This window comes from Alexandromys fortis, unplaced genomic scaffold (genome assembly GCF_014885135.2).
Source record: "Alexandromys fortis isolate MF-2015 unplaced genomic scaffold, M_Fortis_MF-2015_v1.1 scaffold_18, whole genome shotgun sequence".
NCBI lineage: Eukaryota > Metazoa > Chordata > Mammalia > Rodentia > Cricetidae > Alexandromys > Alexandromys fortis.
This window is the reverse complement of record NW_026067897.1, coordinates 5,486,463-5,505,613: the sequence shown is the minus strand read 5'-3', so window position 1 is coordinate 5,505,613 and position 19,151 is coordinate 5,486,463. Positions and strand designations below refer to the sequence as shown.

The 19,151-nt window shown below is 42.8% G+C and overlaps 1 protein-coding gene across 4 annotated transcripts in view; it reads right to left on the bottom strand.

Moving 5' to 3' along the window:
* The window catches only part of Ints8 (integrator complex subunit 8), a 47,432-nt gene that overhangs the window by 14,087 nt on the left and 14,194 nt on the right, over positions 1 to 19,151 (bottom strand). For all 4 annotated transcript variants that reach the window (XM_050166090.1, XM_050166100.1, XM_050166071.1 and 1 more), the window contains exons 9-16: positions 16,966 to 17,066; positions 16,200 to 16,341; positions 13,165 to 13,235; positions 12,205 to 12,380; positions 11,261 to 11,394; positions 10,315 to 10,425; positions 7,844 to 8,045; positions 6,249 to 6,370 (exon numbers count right to left, since the gene is read on the bottom strand). In XM_050166090.1, the coding sequence (XP_050022047.1) occupies positions 6,249 to 6,370; positions 7,844 to 8,045; positions 10,315 to 10,425; positions 11,261 to 11,394; positions 12,205 to 12,380; positions 13,165 to 13,235; positions 16,200 to 16,341; positions 16,966 to 17,066 (1,059 nt within the window). The remainder of the gene's footprint in view (positions 1 to 6,248; positions 6,371 to 7,843; positions 8,046 to 10,314; positions 10,426 to 11,260; positions 11,395 to 12,204; positions 12,381 to 13,164; positions 13,236 to 16,199; positions 16,342 to 16,965; positions 17,067 to 19,151) is intronic.

The window sequence follows — 19,151 nt, the reverse complement described above, 5'->3', positions numbered from 1 at the left end:
GGGGGGGGGGGGGGGGGGGGGGGGGGGGGGGGTGGACTTTTGTTGCCAGCCTGAACCTACCTGATAAACCCCAGTGCGATCCCTAAAGCCCATGTTTCAAAACAAAAAACTGACATGTTGCATCTGAACTTCAGGATTCCCATAACAAAAGAGAAGGCAAAGAAAGCAGAGGCCCTGTCGGGGAATATTATCTTCAGGTGTGCGACTTTTGTTTACGCTGCATTTGGTTAACTCTGTGAAGCTGTGTTACTGTGCCTGTCTAAAACACCTGATGGTCTAATAAAAGGGCTGAACAGCTAACAGAGAGGCCGGAGAGAAAAATAGGTGGGGCTGGAAGGCAGAGAGGATAAATATGAGCAGCAGAAAGCTGGGAGAAAAAAGGATCTGGGAACGAGAGAGGAAGGAGGAGGACTTCAGGGGCTAGCCACCCAGATACACAGCCAAATACAGAATAAGAAAGAAAGAAAAGGTATATAGAAATAGAGAAAGATAAAAGCCCAGAGGCCAAAGATAGATGAGATAATTTAAAATTAAGAAATGCTGGCAAGAAACAAGCCAAGCTAAGGCCAGGCATTCATAACTAAGAATAAGCCTCTGTGTGTGATTTAGTCAGGAGATGGGTGGTGCCCTCCCCCAGACACACACAAAAAAAGTCAAACGACTACAGAGTCCAGAGTAAAACATCACACAACAAGGCCCCTTGGAAGCTCTTCAGCCAGCTAGACAGAAAATGCAGCATGGTAGGATCAAGCGCACCAGGAAACCCAGTACCCACCAAACTGGACCAAACACCTGACCCTCCATACACTTGAGTATTTGTTGTGGCTCGGGTTTAATCACAGCAACACACACACCAGCTGAAGGTCACTGAATTTACTAGGCTGGAAAATAGTTAATTAAAGGCAAGATCTTGAAGTAGTGGTCATTTCCAACTTAGGAGAGGCTAAGGCCGAAGAAGTTCAAGTGTAAGGCTAGCCTGGACTATTTACCAAGTTTAAAGCCAACCCAGGTCACACATTAAAATCTGTCTCATAGAAAACAAGGAGAACCCTAAGAGAGACATACATGGATTCCCCCAGGAAGGGGAAGTTGACAGTATCTCCTTAGTACATTGGAGGTGTGGGTGGAAGAGGAGTGGGGAGGGGAGAAGGAGAGCAGAGAGGAGAACATGAGGGACTGGGAAGGTTGAGTTGGGTGAAGGACAGAGAGGGAGAGCAAGGAAAGAGATTTTTTTTTGTGTGTGGTTTTTCGAGACAGGGTTTCTTTGTGGTTTTGGAGCCTGTCTGTCCTGGAATTTTCTTCTTAAATATATATATTTATTTATTTATTTATTATATATACAATATACTGTCTGTCTGTATGCCTGCAGACCAGAAGAGGGCACTAGACCCCATTACAGATGGTTGTGAGCCACCATGTGGTTGCTAGGAATTGAACTCAGGACCTATGGAAGAGCAGACAATGCTCTTAACCTCTGAGCCATCTCGCCAGCCCCGGAAAGAGATATCTTGAAAGAGTTTATGGGGCTAGCAAGAAACCAGGCACCAGGGAAATTCTCAGGAATTCACAAGGATGACCCCAGCTAAGCCTCTAAGCAATAGCGGAGAGGGGGCCCTGTAATCAGACTCAAGACCACCTTAATTGTTACAAAGAACCTTCATCCAGTAACTGAGAGAAGCAGAGATCTACAGCTAAGTACTGTGCCGAACACCTTGAGTTCAGTCATAAAAACAGAGCAATATTATAACCCACAGAAGCTGCTGACCTGAGCAAGCTGGAGCTCACTGACTCTGGACTGACAGCTGGGAAACCTGCATAGGACCAAACTAGGCCCTCTGAATGTGCATGACGGTTGTATGGCTTGGGCAGTCTGTGGGGCCACTAGTAGTGGAACCAAAATTTAATCCTAGTACATGAACTACCTCTTTTGAGCCGTTCCCTGTGGAGGAATACCTTGCTCAGCCAAGATACAGGGAGGAAAGGCTTGGTCCCAACATGGGAGGCCTTACACTCTCTGAGGAGTGGATTGAGGAGTTGGGGAGAAGGTAGGTGGACCAGGAGGATGGGAGGGAGAGGGAACTGGGATTGGTGTGTAAAATAAGATCATTTTAAAAAATAAAACACAATGCGGGGCGATGGTGGCGCACGCCTTTAATCCCAGCACTCGGGAGGCAGAGGCAGGCGGATCTCTGTGAGTTCAAGACCAGCCTGGTCTACAGAGCTAGTGCCAGGACAGGCTCCAAAGCCACAAAGAAACCCTGTCTCGAAAAACCAAAAGATAGATAGATAGATAGATAGATAGATAGATAGATAGATAGATAGATAGATAGATAGATAGATAGATAGATAGATAGATAAAACACACCAAAACAACGACAACAAAAACTTGTTTCAGGAGGGAAAACATTTTCCCCCAAAAAACCTTAAGCACCTTAAATCAAATGAACTCTATAAACCCTCTTGAGCACCTATTTCGGGTAGTATATAGAATACAAGATATAAAATTAACTGCTTTCAAGAACTCCCTATCTCACAGACTATTATCCTACTATGGGACAATGGTTTTGTACCCTGTAAAGATTTGTCACTTGTTTAATAAAATACTGATTGGCCAGTAGCCAGGGAGGAAATACAGGCAGGGCTACCAGAACAGGAGGATTCTGGGAAGAGGAAGGGCTCAGTTCTGCATTTGTCACCCACCCAGACACAGAGGAAGTAAAAAGAGAATGCCTCACTGATAAAAGGTACCAAGACACATGGCTAAGACAGACAAGAATTATGGGTTAATTTAAAATGTAAGAGTTAGTTAATAAAAAGCCCGAACTAATAGGCCAACTAGGATATAATTAATGTAGACCTCTGTGTGTTTCTTTGGGATTGAATGGCTGCAGGACCGGGCAGGACAGAAACCTCTGTCAACATTATACAGCATAAACAAAAATGTCAACACTGCTGGGCGGTGGTAGTACACACCTTTAATCCCAGCACTCAGAAGGCAAGACTGGTGGATCTCTGTGAGTTCAAGGCCAGCCTGGTCTACACAGTGAGTTCCAAGATAGTTAGGGCTCTTACACAGAGAAACCTTGTCCTGAAAAACAAAATGGGAAAAAGAAAGAGAGAAAGAAAGAAAGAAAGAAAGAAAGAAAGAAAGAAAGAAAGAAAGAAAGAAAGAAAAGAAAGAAGGAAGCTGCTGTAAAATAATCTGTTTGTACACTGAGAAGCTATGTCACTCTGGTTTGTTTAATAAAAAGGTGAATTGCCAATAGCTAGGCAGGATTTCAGGGCAGAGAGGATGCAGGGCAGAGAGATGCCAGCAGATGCAGAGCAAGCAGGATGGGCAGTCCAGAGGTGAGGTAATAAAGCAACTAGGCAGAAAGTAAACGAACAGAAATGGGTTAATTGAAGTTACAGAGCTAGTTAGAAACAAGCCTAATCTAAGGCCAAGCTCTCATAATTAAGTTTCCACATTGTTTACTGTGAGCTGGCATCCCAAAGGAATGCCCAACTACGGGAAATGCATGAACTAGGCAGGGAGGGCCACCCCAGCAGACAGCATGTGCAAAGAACAGAAGAAGGAAAAGGTATCACAGAGCACTGTGAGCTGTGAGCAGAGGTGGCTGATGCGGAGGACACACCGAGGACACGCAGGAGACATGCACCTGTCAAAGAAGCACTCACACTTTAAAAGGCCTGTAGGTCAAACTAAAAATCTTAAGTGTGGACCCTTAGGAGCACTGGCTATTCTTCTAGACGACCCAACTTCACTCCCAGCACGCACATGGTGGTTCACAACCATCCATAACTCAAGTTTCAAGAGCTCCAATGCAGTCTTCTGACTTCTGAGGACACCAGAAACGCAAGTATACAGACATGCATGCAAGCAAAACACCCATAAACATAAAAAAAAAGTTTCTTAAAATGTAAAAAAAGGGGGCGTGGGCTAGAGAGGTGGCTCAGCAGTTGAGAGCACTGGCTGCTCTTCCTGAGACCCTGACTTCAATTCCCAGCACCCACATGAGATGGGATCTCATCATCTCTAGTGGAATTGGATGACTTCTTCTGAAAGTAAGTAAATAAATTTTTTTTTTAAAAAAGTAACCGAGTTGTTTTCCTACAAGAGGGCACTCCTGCCACCATCAGCAGCTGTGGCGTCCTCCGAGTCATGTGACGGATGACAGTATGCCCCGCCCCGTGCTTGCGGATCCTGCGGATCCATTTTACTGCATTGTCTCCCTACTGGCACAAGGAGACTAGACAGCTCGTATTATTTCAAAAGGGACTATTTTAGTCATCTGCTAAGGAGTTTCCCTTTCCTTTGATTATATAATGGTACTGTGTTAAAGAAAGCGTGGTTTTGCCCTGGCCCACTAGTTAGTCACATTCTCAGGAATGCTTCTCTTAATAGATAATTTCTATTCAAAAAGAAAGCAGGCTGGGGCTGGGAGGGCGGAAGCTGCGCACACACCTAGACCTCCATGATGTGGGAGTGTCATATCAATCTGTTGATTTCATTGGCTGAGCAATAAAGAAACTGCTGGCCCTGATAGGTTAAAAGATAGGTGGGCAGAATAAACAGAATAGAATTCTGGGCGGAAGAGGAAGTGAGGTCAGACTCTGCTCTGCTCCCGGACAGACCCGACAGCTCTGCTGGAGCAGTGACACCAGGATGGACGGAGGCTAGAATCTTCCTGGTAAGCGCACCTTGGGGTGCTTACACACATCATTAGAAATGGGCTAGTCCAGGTGCGAGAATTAGCCTGTAAGGGCTAGAGTTCATGGGCCAAGCAGTTCTTAAATGAATACAGTTTGTGTGTTGTTATTTCGGGCATGAGCTAGCAAGCTGCCAGGGTGTTGGGGACGCAGCCCCGCCGCTCCCTATTTCAACACCTCCACACTTGATAAGAACCTGAGATGGAAGACCATGAACTCCAGGGCAGCCAGATTTACATACTGAGACGCGGTCACAAAGACAAAGTGCATGTGGAACAGAGAACACAGACACGGCTAAAGTCACTCAGTTCCTACCTCAGAAACGGACAGCTTCTCCTCACCGTTCCTCATTCTTACATACACACATCCCACATAAAATTGGAAGAAACTGCTCCAAACCATATTTTCAAAGCATAATTCTCACTCTATATTTCTGCTTCTTCTTAGTATTATCAAAAGAGGAAGGGGCCAGTTACAGAAGGAGCCCTAATCACCTAATCACCAGGTGACTTTTAACAAGATCACCAGTCTTCCTCCTTTTAGACTATATCAAGGGACTGCAGGAGGCAATGAGATAAACTGTATAACCAATGCAATCAATCTATCACACAACTTCCTGTGTCCTAAACATCATTACACAAGCATGAGCTTGCCGCCTGTCTCGCATGGTACATGACCCCAAAGACTGCTAGAAGCCAAGAGAGGAGCTACTGTACTGTCTGAACAATGAGCAACAAACCTCAATTCTAAACAGAAACAATAATAATAACCATGAAATAACAAAGTTCTGATGCTTAATATTAAAGGTCATGGAGAGAGTGTTAGACACAATCAGGTTACTCTGGGTATTAGAACTCAGATTCCAGAAAATTTACTAAAGAGACAGCAAATATCTGAAATCCCAAAGGCATTCATGAACTGTAAAAGAGGAAGAAAACTGAAGACTCCATAGATCTTCAAAGGGCTGGACTCAAATGAGCTCCAGTGCATGCCTAACTAGCTCCTAAGAAGCAAAGGCAGGAAAACCAGAAGTTCAAGATCATCCTTGGCTACCCAACAAAATCAAGCCTAGCTGGATAACTGCTCTAACGGGAAAATGAATAGAAACCTGTTTTTCACCCGTTCAGAGTCGGACCTTAGCACTCAAACCAAGAAATGGTAACAAACCTCCTGCTACTTTACAATTACAACAAAATGTTTGTTGAACCTCATACTGTTTGTATGTTACATTATAAGGTATCAGAAAGCATTATCAGAACAAAGTTTAGAGGCTTGTACTGTCTAAACTATAGGGTACAGGGATTACTGTGGTTTCATATACACTAGGAAAGGGCTCTAAAAACCGAGCTACATTCCCAGCCCAAAACTATGCACACTTCACTACAAACTGACAAGGGCTTGCCTTAACCAACACAGCACCATAGAAACCAGACAAATTTCAGAGTACAGAAACAAATGAAATGGGTACAATAATACAGACAGTACTAACGATATAAATACCAGCACTCTGATAGCCATTTTACCTAAACATTAATTACCTTTACATATGGATTACTCTGAAGTAAAAATGCAGGAACTTGCAGGGTAAGATACTCATTTTCTCTCCAGTTTAGCATAAAAGCAACACACTCTTCAGCTACAACTTGACGAAGAGGAATGTCTAAAAAGCAAGGAAAGAAACAGGTGAAATAGCTGAAAGTAGAAACAAGGGTATCAGAAGTTCAAGGTCATCCTGAGCTACAAAAGACCTTACCTGTGCATAAGTGAACAAATAAATAAATGTGCTAAAAATAATTTAAAATACAAAAGTATTTCAAATAATAGTAAGGGAGGTTAAAAAAAAATCACCAACGTTTACTTTAAGCATTGTTTACTTTGAAATAAATATACCAAAATATGTTGTGAATTTTTGTGACTCAAAGCAGTATCAAGATCCTAATTATACTTTGGGAATAAGATATAATGTATCCTAAGTCACAATGTCAAGACAATGCTATGGAGAGTCGAATGAAACTGGTGCCTAAGCCCAGAAGAGGCCACTGATCTCCTGGAAAACACCATGGGGGTGGTTGGAACTAAACCCAGATTCTCCAAAAGAGCAGGTAGTGCTCCTAACTGCTGAGCCATCTCTCCATCGCCTCTCAACCTTATTTTTTTTTTCAGACAGTGTCTCTCAATGAACCTGCAAAGGCACCCTTACACTTGTTCATCCTGGCCCCAGAAAGAGCATGCCTACCAACTGTGACCCTCACGGTTGCACTGACTCAGTCTACACTGTAGTCAAATACCTAAGGCCATAATTATAACTCAGGCAAAGATAGGAACTGTATCCACGGGAAGAAAAACTCATTTCCTTGCTTTTCTCTGAAGCGTTTGAAATAATACAAACTTTTCTTCTCATTCTGAGCAGTAGTAATAGCTTAAGCTATTTTAAAAAGTTGCTGAACAGTTAAGTAAGAGTTTGCATAAATTATATGTTGACTGACAATCTACCATTTGAGAGAGAGTGGCGTCAAGTGCTGTTCACATCAGTTCAGCAATGTCAAGCACGGCTGGAGCTCCAGCTGAGCAGTAAAGTGCTGGCCGGGCATGTGAGGCTCTGGGTGCAATCCCATTCCCACCTAGAGGGAACACATCACACTAACAAAGAGCTGACCGAGATCAACAACTGTTGAAAGTCTGTCATTAAAAACTGTAGGTCCCTCTGAAAATTAGAACATAATAACCACACTCATTCGTAACACCCAGAGGACTACAGCTACTGCTCTTTGGACATATATAATCAGTTGACCTGAGGTCATACTATTTATGGCGGACCCTAAATGTCCAAGTAGTGTCCTTCTAAGAGAAAAAGCAGCTACACGAGAACGGGGCAGAAACTAGACTAATGGATGCAGCTACAGCCAAGCAATGACAAGGGCTGCCAGGCACAGCCAGGAGGGTGAGCAGGGCAGGGCTGAGTCACTCTGATTTCAGAGTCTAATCCCTACCAGAGGGCAATGGTTTCTCAAAGTCACTAATGTTTTCAAGTCACCTCCACACCCAAACTGCTCCAGAATAGAGGTAAAGTCAGGTAAGCAGATCCCAACCAACACCCCCCACAGTGAAATGTGGACCCGTGTACCCGCCTTACCAGGAAGTCTCATTTCCAGGTATCCTCGGACCCTACTAATAAGGTCGGAAGGAGGTCTCTCTCCGGATTGTCCCAGCCCAGCTTCGTGGGTGTGAATATCCAAAAGTAACATCTCATTCAGCATGACTTGCCGCAGTTTCGGTGAGAACTCTGTTACCAGCTCCAAACAAGCTGCAAAGAGCTGTTTAGCATGGGGAAAGTCCTATAAAAGAAGCAAGAGGCCAGCCTGAGTGAGTCTTCGGAGCCAAAGTAATGTGGATCTTCATAGGCGCTGGAGTGGTCACCACTGAATTTAGAGAGAGGCTAGAGTACCATTTCTCTACTGTTGATTGATTACAATATTGTAAGTGCATGTATTACCAAACAAGTTGGACACAAATATACAGTAACAAAGACTTTGATATTATGCAAACATAAAACTTTATGGCAAGAACACTTCTCCAGCCGGGCGGTGGTGGCGCACGCCTTTAATCCCAGCACTTGGGAGGCAGAGGCAGGCGTATCTCTGTGAGTTCGAGACCAGCCTGGCCTACAGAGCTAGTTCCAGGACAGGCTCCAAAGCTACAGAGAAACCCTGTCTCAAAAAAAAAAAAAAAAAAGAACACTTCTCCATCTAAGATTCTCAGAATTGGACCACAGACTCTAAAATAGGTTTCGCATTTCCACTCCTTGCCTATTAACTGTACAACTACCTAATAAATCAATGTAATCATCTATGTTCCACTCATTCCTTTCCTACCCATCCCACTGCAAACTAGTGTTAACTCTCCCCCAAAGTGTGACCTCCCCAACCATGATACATTAAGAATAAAAGGTCTTCTCAGTGCCTTACAGGGGCTACCCCCAGTGTTCTTCTAGTCTTTTGGGTCTTTTATTTGCTTGTTTCTTAGGAGCTCAAGATGCAGCTAAGACTGTCTGGGATTTCCCATGTAGACGGAATGGCTTCAGTCTCACAGAGATCTGTCTCTTCCTCCCAAATGCATGTATCATCACACCCAAATGCTTCTCTGTAGCGAGCTTTGTGGAATCACACCTGGAGATGTATAATCAGCTCCTATGGCTAAAGTCTGACCTATGCTATGATCACGCAATGATTATCAGCTGCCTGCATATGCGTGAACCTATGGGCAGTGCCCACCTGGCAGTCCGGGGTTGGCAGCCCATGCCTACTTAAGGGCCGAGAGAGAGAGTGGGGAAGAGAGAGGGAGAGAGAGAATGTGAATAAAGTCCTGGAATAAACTGCAGTGAGAAGAGCTCCGGTGGTCGCGTCATCCTTGCTGGACGAGGTGGGGCGGGACACTTCTCTTTTCCTTAGACATTTTCTTTTGGTGTTTCAATGCACGGTTCACTGTATGGCACTTCCTGTCCTGGAACTCACCCTAGACCACGCTGGCCTCAAATGGGGAGATCTGCCTGCCTCGCAGGATTAAAGGTGTATGCCACTGGGACTAGAGAGATGGTTAAGAGCACCGGAGGCTCTTTCAGAGGACCCAGGTTCAATTCCCAGCACACACATGGCAGCTCACAACTGTTTGTAACTCCAGTTCCAGGAGATCCAACACCATCTCACAGACATACATGCAGGCAAAACACCAATGCACATAAAGTAAAAATAAATAAATCATTTTTAAAAGACATGTGTCACCACTGCCAGGCATCTTTTATTTTGTGCATATGAGTGTTTTGTTTGGACGTACACACAGTGGGTGTGTCCATCAAGTGGGCATTAGAACCCATGGAACTGAATTTAGAATGTTGGTAAGTCATTACATTGGTATTGGAAAGCAAGCCTGGGTCCCCTACAAGAGCAGCAAGTACTCTAATTAGTCATCTCTGCAAACTGCTGTCTTTCCTGGTCTCTATGTGTACAGCATCCGTACTCATCACATCCTCCTGTACTCGACGGTGCTCTGCTCTAGGATTCCATCTTGCATGTTAACATTTGCAAAGACAGCTCAGCAGGCAAGAGCACATGCTGCTCTCACAGAGAACACACTCAGTCAAAGACCCGTGTCTCATAGCTCACAACCTCCTGTATCTAGACTCACAGGATGCCTCTGGCACCCAAGGGCACCTGTATACATTATGCACATGCCCACACACAGACAAATGCCAACACATAATTGAAGATAAAATTCTTTTTTCAAAGCAAGAAACAATCAGATTTGACTCCTTTCTCCTGATTATTAACACGCGTGCATGTACATGTGTGTGTGGTGCATGTGCCATGTCATGTATGAGGAAGTCAAGAAGACAACTTTGGATTGGTCTGAGACAAGGTGTCTGTCAGCCTTGTTGAGTACGCAAGCTGACCCACCCCAGACTTCTGGAGCGTCTTCTGTTTAGGAGTACGAGGACTACAGGACTTTATGGAGTTCTGAGGATTTGAACTCCAGTTCTCACACCCATGCACCAAGCACTTTACCCTCTGAAGCAGGTCTGAACAAGTGTTCACACACATTTTCACTCACCTTGACAGTACTGCAGTGTAAACCTTTGGCCATGAGAATGTAAACCAAATCTCTTGTTAAATTGTCCTTAATTCCAAGGATAACACCACTATATACAGAAGGTACTTCCCACTAAAAAAAAAGTTTTAAAATAAATAAATAATTAAAATACATAAGCACACACACAGCGGATAGCCCGGATTCAAGAGATCCACCTGCTTCTGCCCTAGCGTGCGTGGAGTAAAGGTGTAGCCCTACACCCGGCAGGAAATAAAAACACTCAACAAGAGAGCGAATGAGTCAAAACCCCAGCATGGCTGGGGAGGAACTAATGGAGACCTCCCACCCAGGGCTGAGAACTATTGGTAGTTACAGGCTGCTGCTAGAGCAGGGAGCTTTCTTTAGGCCCATCCTCTCAGTACATAGGGCGGTATGAGCTGGGTCCAAGAAGCTATAAAAAGAAGAAAAAGGCCTTGTAATTCTGGCGCAAGCCTTTAATCTCAGCACTTGGGAGGCATTCTATACATGCATGAAATTCTCAAAGAATAAAAAAATTACCATAAATAAATGAATAAAATGCAAGGGTTAGAGCTATACCTCAGTGGCCTAGTTTTCCTAGAGTGAGTGAAGACTTGGGTTCAGTTCTCAGAACCGAAACAAACAGACAACAAAGCTTTGACCCTTTTGAAGGTCCTATAAATAACACACATTTTATCTACATTTACAGTTGTGTTTAAAATGCATGGAGGAGCTTAGACAACAAGTGAAATAAAAACCCACTGCTCACGTTATTTGACTTTTGTGTGTTTTCCCTTTTTTTATCTCTAGTTCCAATTATGGTCATATGAAAGTCTATTAAATGGATCCTTATTATTTTAAATAAAAAAAAGTCAAAAAATAGCATTCCTCCTAGAATGCAGAATGAAACAACGAAATTCATACCTATTCTTAACAGAGAGTTTCTTACCTTACTGGACACAGTCCAAAATTGTCGCTCTGAAGTCATACCATGTAATTCAATTAAGATCTGTCTAATCCTCCAGGGATCTACTGACAATATAAGCTGATGTTCCAACTGGCCAATGTTGACACTTGCTGAAGCTAAGGAAGAGATCTCCATTTCAGCAATGAGTAAACTCAAAGTTAAATGTAAAATTTTAAGGGTGATACAACTGAGAGAAAAGGCATATGTGAAATATCTTAAAAGTAGAAACCATTTTGAAAATGGAATTATTTTATATAACTCAAATTTTGTATAACTTTATTCCCACACAGAAAACCTACCACAGCTTGTATGCGCTTAGTAATGCAAATGCATCTTTAAAAATATAAAGCAAAGGGGCTAGAGAGAAGGCTCGGAGGCTAATAGCACTGGCTGCTCTTCCCAAGGTCCTGAGTTCAATTCCCAGCAACCACATGGTGGCTCACTTCCATCTGTAATGAGATCTGGTGCCCTCTTCTGGTCTGTAGGCACATATGCAGACAGAACACTGTATACACAATAAAATAAACAAACAAATAAATAAATGAGAGAAAAGTAAAATAAGATAAAAATAAAATTTTCACAGCTAATGCTAAGCCAGGAGCTGACAGCACAGCTATGCTGACTGACAATCCTGGTTCCTTTTGGTCCCGGTTCCCTATCTACCCTGCACCATCTGCACTTTTACCCTCGAGAGTATACTAGCAGTAGCTTCTGTTTGGGTCTATCCTCAGCTAAACCCTTTTATGAACTACACCCAAATCTCCATCAGCCTCTGGCTCAGCTGAGAACCAAAAACTGTTCCCAGAGAAATCTGACCACAGCAGACAGGTTAGGTTTCTACTAATCATTCAAATACCAACTGAAATACCAAAGAAGCCTTAGGAAGATCTTAGCATCAAAACGTGAGCTAGCAGAATAGGTCTAACCTGGGATATCATAAAATGAAGTCACAGGCTTAATGCACAGATTTACTCTAGGGGATCTCTTCCTCATCTGATCAATAAGCAGCTTTCGCTCTTCGTCTTTCAACAACGTAATGAAAAGCTCGTGTGAAGAAATCATGAAGACGTACTGCAGGTCTTCCAGCCCCAGACACACGTTCCTACAGCAGCGAGAAACACTAGACTTTACATTTTAAAAGTGCAAACTTTGGTAGGGAAAATCATTCCTATCAACCAATTACTTTCATAAGCCACCTTAAAAATCCATCATTTCATACATTATGTGATAAGCTAGGCACGCAGTGGACACCCGTAATCTCAGCATCTGAGCAGCAGAGTAAAGAGAACTAGTGTTTGGGCCAACTGGAATAGATGGTGAGCCCCAGACTCAAACGAATAATCGCTATGAGTGAAGCCCATCAGTATGTGCAAGTCCCGGGACTGACCCCCAGGATCACACAGACACAAATGCCTTTCTCAGCACGGCACGATGGTAGCACACGTGTGCAAGTCCCGGGACTGACCTCCAGGATCATACAGACAAACACGCCTTTTCACATGGTAGCAGTCAGGACTCAAGGTCACAGGACTAACTGGGTCTCAGGATAACTGGGATATACATAGCAAAACCCTATTTCCAACACTAAAAGCTGAGGTAGGGGAGTGAGAGGTGCAGGATCAGCATAGCTCAAAGGGTACAAGCAACTGCAGCTAAGCCAAGGTTAATTCCCAGAGCCCACACGGTACAAGGAAAGAACAGAGTCCTTTAGCCTGTCCAGTGACATCCACATACACACCCCGGCACTCACTCACACAGACACACACATACATATATACATACATATACATGCACATATGTAAAATTTATAAACTAAAATGTCTTTTTAAAAAAGACACTTTCCTCATGAAACTAAGTTTCAAGTTTTTAAAAAAAAAGGTACTTACTTAAGAAAAGCAGCCATGTTTCCCTTCAAAGAATCTGAAGCTTTTTCTACATTTATTGATCTTGAACATACCTAGAGAATTGAGTAATTTTCATTTGAGTTATTTAAGAATTACAAACAACTGAAGTTTTAGTTTTTTCTTCATGTGTAGGATGTTTAGCTTGGATGGCAACATGTACATGTCTGACGCCTGCAGAGGCCAGAAGCTGGTGCTGGATGGATTCCTGGAACTGCAGGGACAGTTCTGAGCGGCCATGTAGGTGCTAGTTCTCTGAAGAGCAGCCAATATGCTGAACCACTGAGCTGTCTCTCCAGTGCTCTGAACAACTGAACTTCTATGTTTCGATCACTGTGGTGGCTTTAAAAAATGGTCCACAAAGGGAGTGGCAGTATTAGAAGGTTTGGCTTTGTTGGAGTGGGTTTGGTCTTGCTGGCAGAAGGATATCCCGTGGAGATGGGCTTTGAGGTCTCACAGAGGCTCAAGCCACACCCAGTGAGACAGACTCTCGTCTCCAGCACCAGCACCATGTCAGGCTGCACTCCACCATGATGATATTGGACTGAACCTCCGAACTGTAAGTCACCACAATTAAACGTTCTTCCGCTATAAGAGCTGCCACGGTCATGGTGTCTCTTTACAGCAAAAGAAACCCTTCCAAACACAATCACTAATCACTGATTTGGTTAAGTAATTTAAGACAAAAGTCAAGGTAAGAATCCATCAAAAACAGAGTTGGATCATTTTCATAAGTTCAGGCATATGTAATTAAGAATAACTTGGCACATTAAGTTATTATTATAGGAGACAGGATCTGTCTTGTACTACTAGGTTTCAAAAATTCTAATACGGAAGAGGGAAAAATACTGACAAGCACCCTCAAAAAAGGTAGGAGTCCAAGTACCTATGACAGCAGATTAGTTAGACTGAGAAATTTAAATAAAGTTATAATGCTTTTTTAGTTGTTTTTTAATTTTTAATTGTAAAAAGTGCCCATTGTTTTCTTTCTTCATTCTCTCTTTTTTCTTGAGGCAGGATCCCATATATTCCAGGTGGTCTCCAATCTGTCTTGCAGTTGACAATGACCTTGAACTTCTCCAGCAGTGATCTCAGTAGTAGAACTACAGACTTGTGTTAGCACAACCAGTTTTATATGGTGATGGGGATGAACCCAGGGCATGCTAAGCAAAAATTCTTCTACCAATGGTGCAACATCTCCAGTCCAATAAAGAAAACTTTTAAGAGATTGGCAAAAATGTTGGATATAAAAATGTAGAAAGTTCATTATGCCTGTAATCAATGCATCAAATCCATACTAAAACACATTTAAAGTCAGGCAAGGTAGCACATGCCTATAATCCCAGCACTAGGAAGGTCAAGGCAGGAAGATATCAGGTTTGATACCAGCCCAGGCTCGGTAAACAGTCAGCCTTCATCACAAAACAAAACAATGAAAACATGACAGCTGAGAAACTGCTCAACAGTTACACTGAAAATCCTAAGGACCAGGACTCAGATTCCAGCCCTCACACAAGGTCAGTGAACCCAGCTCCATGGGATCAGAGACAGGAGAACCCCTGGCCCCTACTAGATTCCAGCAAAGTGGAGAAAACACAAGCTCAAGGATCAGCAATAAGACCCTGCCTCAAAAGTTTAGGTAAAAAGTGGCAGAAGAGAACACTTAACACCCTCTTCTGACCTCTGTATATACCTAAGTGCTTATGCTCATACAGACATCTAAATAAATAAAAGCAAGTCTTTAGGTCTAGCAAGATGGCAAATCAGGTAAAGAAGCCTGACAAAGCATGATATCTGAGTTCCAACCAACAACTTGTCCTTTGACTTCTACTTTTGTGCAACTGCATGTGCACACACAAATGCATACAATATACAAAATATGTAAGTAAATATGATAAAACATTTTTAAAAATAAATATTTAAATTAATAATTAGGGGCTGAAGTTGCACAGTGGCACGAGCCTTTAATCTCAGTCCTTTGGGAGGCAGGTCTCTGGAGATTCAAGGTCAGGCAGGACTATGTAGTGACCCTGCCTCAAAAAACTAACAAACAACAAAAACCTTGGGAACTGGAGAGGCAGTTCAGCAGCTAAGAACACTTGCTGCTACTGTAGAAGACCTAGGTTCACTCCCCAACACCCACAACAGACAGCTCACAGCTGCTTGTAAGAGCTCCAGTTCCAGGGGATCTGATGTTCCAAGGGATCTACAGGTTTCTGCTGACACACGCGCACACATGGTCTACATAAAATCAGGCAAACACACACAGAAAATAAACAAATCTTAGACCAAATGTGGTCTTATCACTTTAATGGCAGAGACAAATGGTACTCTGTAAGTTTGAAGACAGCCTGGTGTATATAGCAGGACTATGTCTTGATAAATAAGTTTATTGTCTCAATAAATTATTCTCTTAAAAAAAAAAAGGCAGAACCTTAAGGTGAGGTCGGTCCTAACTACAACAGAGGAGAAACGTCATTGAAAGACCAAGAAGAACCAAGTATAAAGAACAAGGAGTAAAGGAGAAAGAGCTGTCTGAAGATGAAGCAAAACACAGTGTGATGGCACCTGCCTACCTCACCACTGGGACGCTGGGCAGAAGAACAGAATCTGAGGCCTGAGCTACACAGCAAGATCCAGTCTTTAAAAAAAGCTGGGTGGGACTGGGGAGGAGAAGGGAGATTAAGGATAAAGAGAAGGGGAGAGGAAGAGGAAGAGATATAAGGGAGGAGGAAAAAGAGGAGAGGAAGAGGAAGAGAAGGCAGGAAAGAGGAAAAGGAGGGGAAAGAGGAGAAGGAAAAGAGGGAAAGGAGGGCAGAGAGGAGGGCAGAGAGGAGGAAGGAAAGAGGAAGAAGGATGTGGGGGAGGAGAAAGGGATGAGGAGAGGCAGTGGCTGCTCAATCTGTTAACACTGTCAACTATACACCACAGAGAAGAGAGGCAGGAGGCAGAGCAGAGAGCACTGGAGGCCCCTGGTAAACACAGAGCGATGGTCTATTTCCGCAGGGGAAATGCCTTACCTCAAGGAGAAACTCTATTTTTTCTTTGTTTGGTCTAAAAAACAGTTGGTTGAACTGGACACTGACTGTTCTGCCTTCCAGAATATCACGTACTGTGTTGCAGACGCACACTTTAAAACAGATCTCATCTAGAGCTTCATTTCTACAGAACACAAAAGCAGAAACATCAATGTTCTTATTATAAAATGGGAACAGTTGCATAAAACAAAATTTAAAAGGATGGAACCATTTCTTCTTGAGAAGTAACATTTTAGGATCTCCAAGCATGCTAATAAATATCATATGCCAACTCAGAAAAAAGACAAAAAGGTTGCTGACTTCTAAAGACTGAGCAGAAGAACTGTGCTCCAAGTAACTTTCTCACCGCAAGCACTTTTAGAAGAAACTAGGAGAAACAACTTTAAGATGTTTCCGCTGGGGCTAAAGAGCTGGCTCAGTGATTATGAGAAGTAGCTGCTCTTCCTGAAGACAAGGATTCAGTGTCACCTCACAACTGTCTGAACTCCAGGTGCAGGGCATCCAACACTCTCTTCCAGACTCTGAGGCACGGGCATATGCAAGGGGCACAGACACTGAAGCAAGGAAAACACCCATCCATATACATAAAACAAGTAATTTAAAAAAAGTCTCCACAACCACTCTAGTGTCCCTTGTAGCAAAAGTGAAAATAATGTCAATGAGAGACAGGTAATTTTCAAGTGGGATGTAATAACTCACAAAGTACTCCTTCTGTTACTCAAAGATCAGAACTAATTTTTTAGCTTACCCTTGTTGAGCTTTCTGAAAGAGCTCCCTCAATACTGACTGCCGGAACTGAACAGGTAAAGTGAAGGTTACATTATCTTCAATGAAAATCTGCACTACCTCCTAGAACAAAAACAGAAAATTGCATTAAAGTAAAAAACCAAGGCAGTTCCTTTAAGACGTACTTTCTTTTTTTTATTGATCTCTACATTTTTCTCTGTTCCCCTCCCCGCCTCTCCTCTCCCCTTCAACCCTCTCCCAAGGTCCCCATACTCCCAATTTATTCAGGAGATCTTGTCTTTTTCTACTTTTCATATAGATTAGATCCATGTAAGTCTCTCTTTCTATGGCGTAGGGATGTAGCTCAGTTGTCAGAATGCTTGTTTGCCTAGCATGGACAAAGCCCTGAACTCAATATCCAGCATTACATAAAACTGAGGATGGTGGCACATGCCTGTAATCTCAGCACAGCGGAGTAGAGGCAGGAGGACCAGAAGTTCAATGTCATCCTAAGCTATACATTGAGTTAAAGAAAACATAAAAATACTGGAGAACTATTTTCTTCCAAAATTTCTAAAATTAGATTAAGAACAGAAGTAGTTTCCCTTTTCAAAGTTAAAGACCATGAACCACAAGTGAGAAGCAGGAGAGAAACAAATTAATGACGTCTTTGCATCTAACTAGAAACAAAACAAAAAACCACACCACACCTGAGCCAAGAGCGCTATCAATCACCCATAACTGAGCACTTGGAAGACTGTGGCAAAAAGAAGTGACGGTCAGGCTGAACTGCACAAGCAAAAGTTCACCTCAATAAATAAAAAGAGCCAACAAAAAACCTAAATACAACATCTGAAAGGCACGAAACTTCTATCTATGCAACTGTGACGCATGACAGAGCTGCAACACCATCGCCCTTCCCCTTCCTAGCTACCATTATACCTATCTATGTACCTGCTCCAGCACGTGGAAGTAGCATGCTTGTCTAAGAGGAAGATTCTGATGGTCCTATTTGCATAGACCTTATCACATGACGGGGATGATGAAATAGGCTTTTTAATATGCAGTCCTGGCTATCCTGGAACTATGTACAGCAGACTGGGCTTGAACTCAGAGATCCACCTGCCTCTGCCTTCCAAGAGCTAAGATTAAAGATACATGCCACCACACCCAGCTGATTCCCCCCCCTCCCCTCGAGACAGGGTTTCTCTGTAGCCTTGGAGCCTGTCCTGGAACTAGCTCTTGTAGACTAGGGCTGGTCTCGGACTCACAGAGATCCTCCTGCCTCTGCCTCTCTAGTGCTGGGATTAAAGGCGTGTCCGGTTTCTTTTTATTAATAAAAAAAAATAATTAAGGGTCTTCTTATAATCCATATTTTACTCTAGAGCAGTGGTTCTCAACCTTCCTAATGCTGTGACCCTTTAAAACAGTTCCTCACAGTGTTACAACCCCCAAACACAAAATTATTTTCATCGCTACTTCATAAACTTAATTTTGCTACTGTTATGGATTGTAATGTAGACATCTGTTATTCAGGATCTCTGATGTGACCCCTGTGAAAGAGGGTCAATCCCCAAATGAGTGGAGACCCACAGGTTAAGAACTACCGCTTTAACGGATCCTGACCTATACAGGCCTATAAGCCTGTACTGCTGAGATGTAGCTGAATGGTATCTCCACTTTAATTCACCTATTATTCACCTTCAAAAACATTTAATTTTCTCCCTACACAAAGTATTTTTAAAAAAAAAAAAGGCCAAGAGAAAAAGGAGAAAATATACAAGTTACAATCTTCCTCTCCATATATTTCTGGATGGATGAAAAAATGACATTTTAGATGAAGGTAGTGAATTATAAATCTGGAATAAAAACTCAATTGGGAGCCAGGCAGTGCTAACGCACACCTTTGACCCCTAGGAGTTAAAGGTCAGCTTGATCTACATAGTGAGTTCTATAAACCAGAGCTGTTACACAGAGAAACTCTGTCTCAAAAATATTATTAAAAAAAAAAAAAAACCTGATGACAGTTAAGCTTGACTGTCTCATTTTGCTGTTTCATAAAGGCATGGCTGGGATGATAACATTCTTAGAATGACTTCACCACCACAAACTCACTGTTAGTGACTTTCATTAAAAAGCACAGGATAGACAGATGCGGTGGCATATGCCTTTAATCCCAACAGACACAGGCTCTGTGAGTTCGAGACC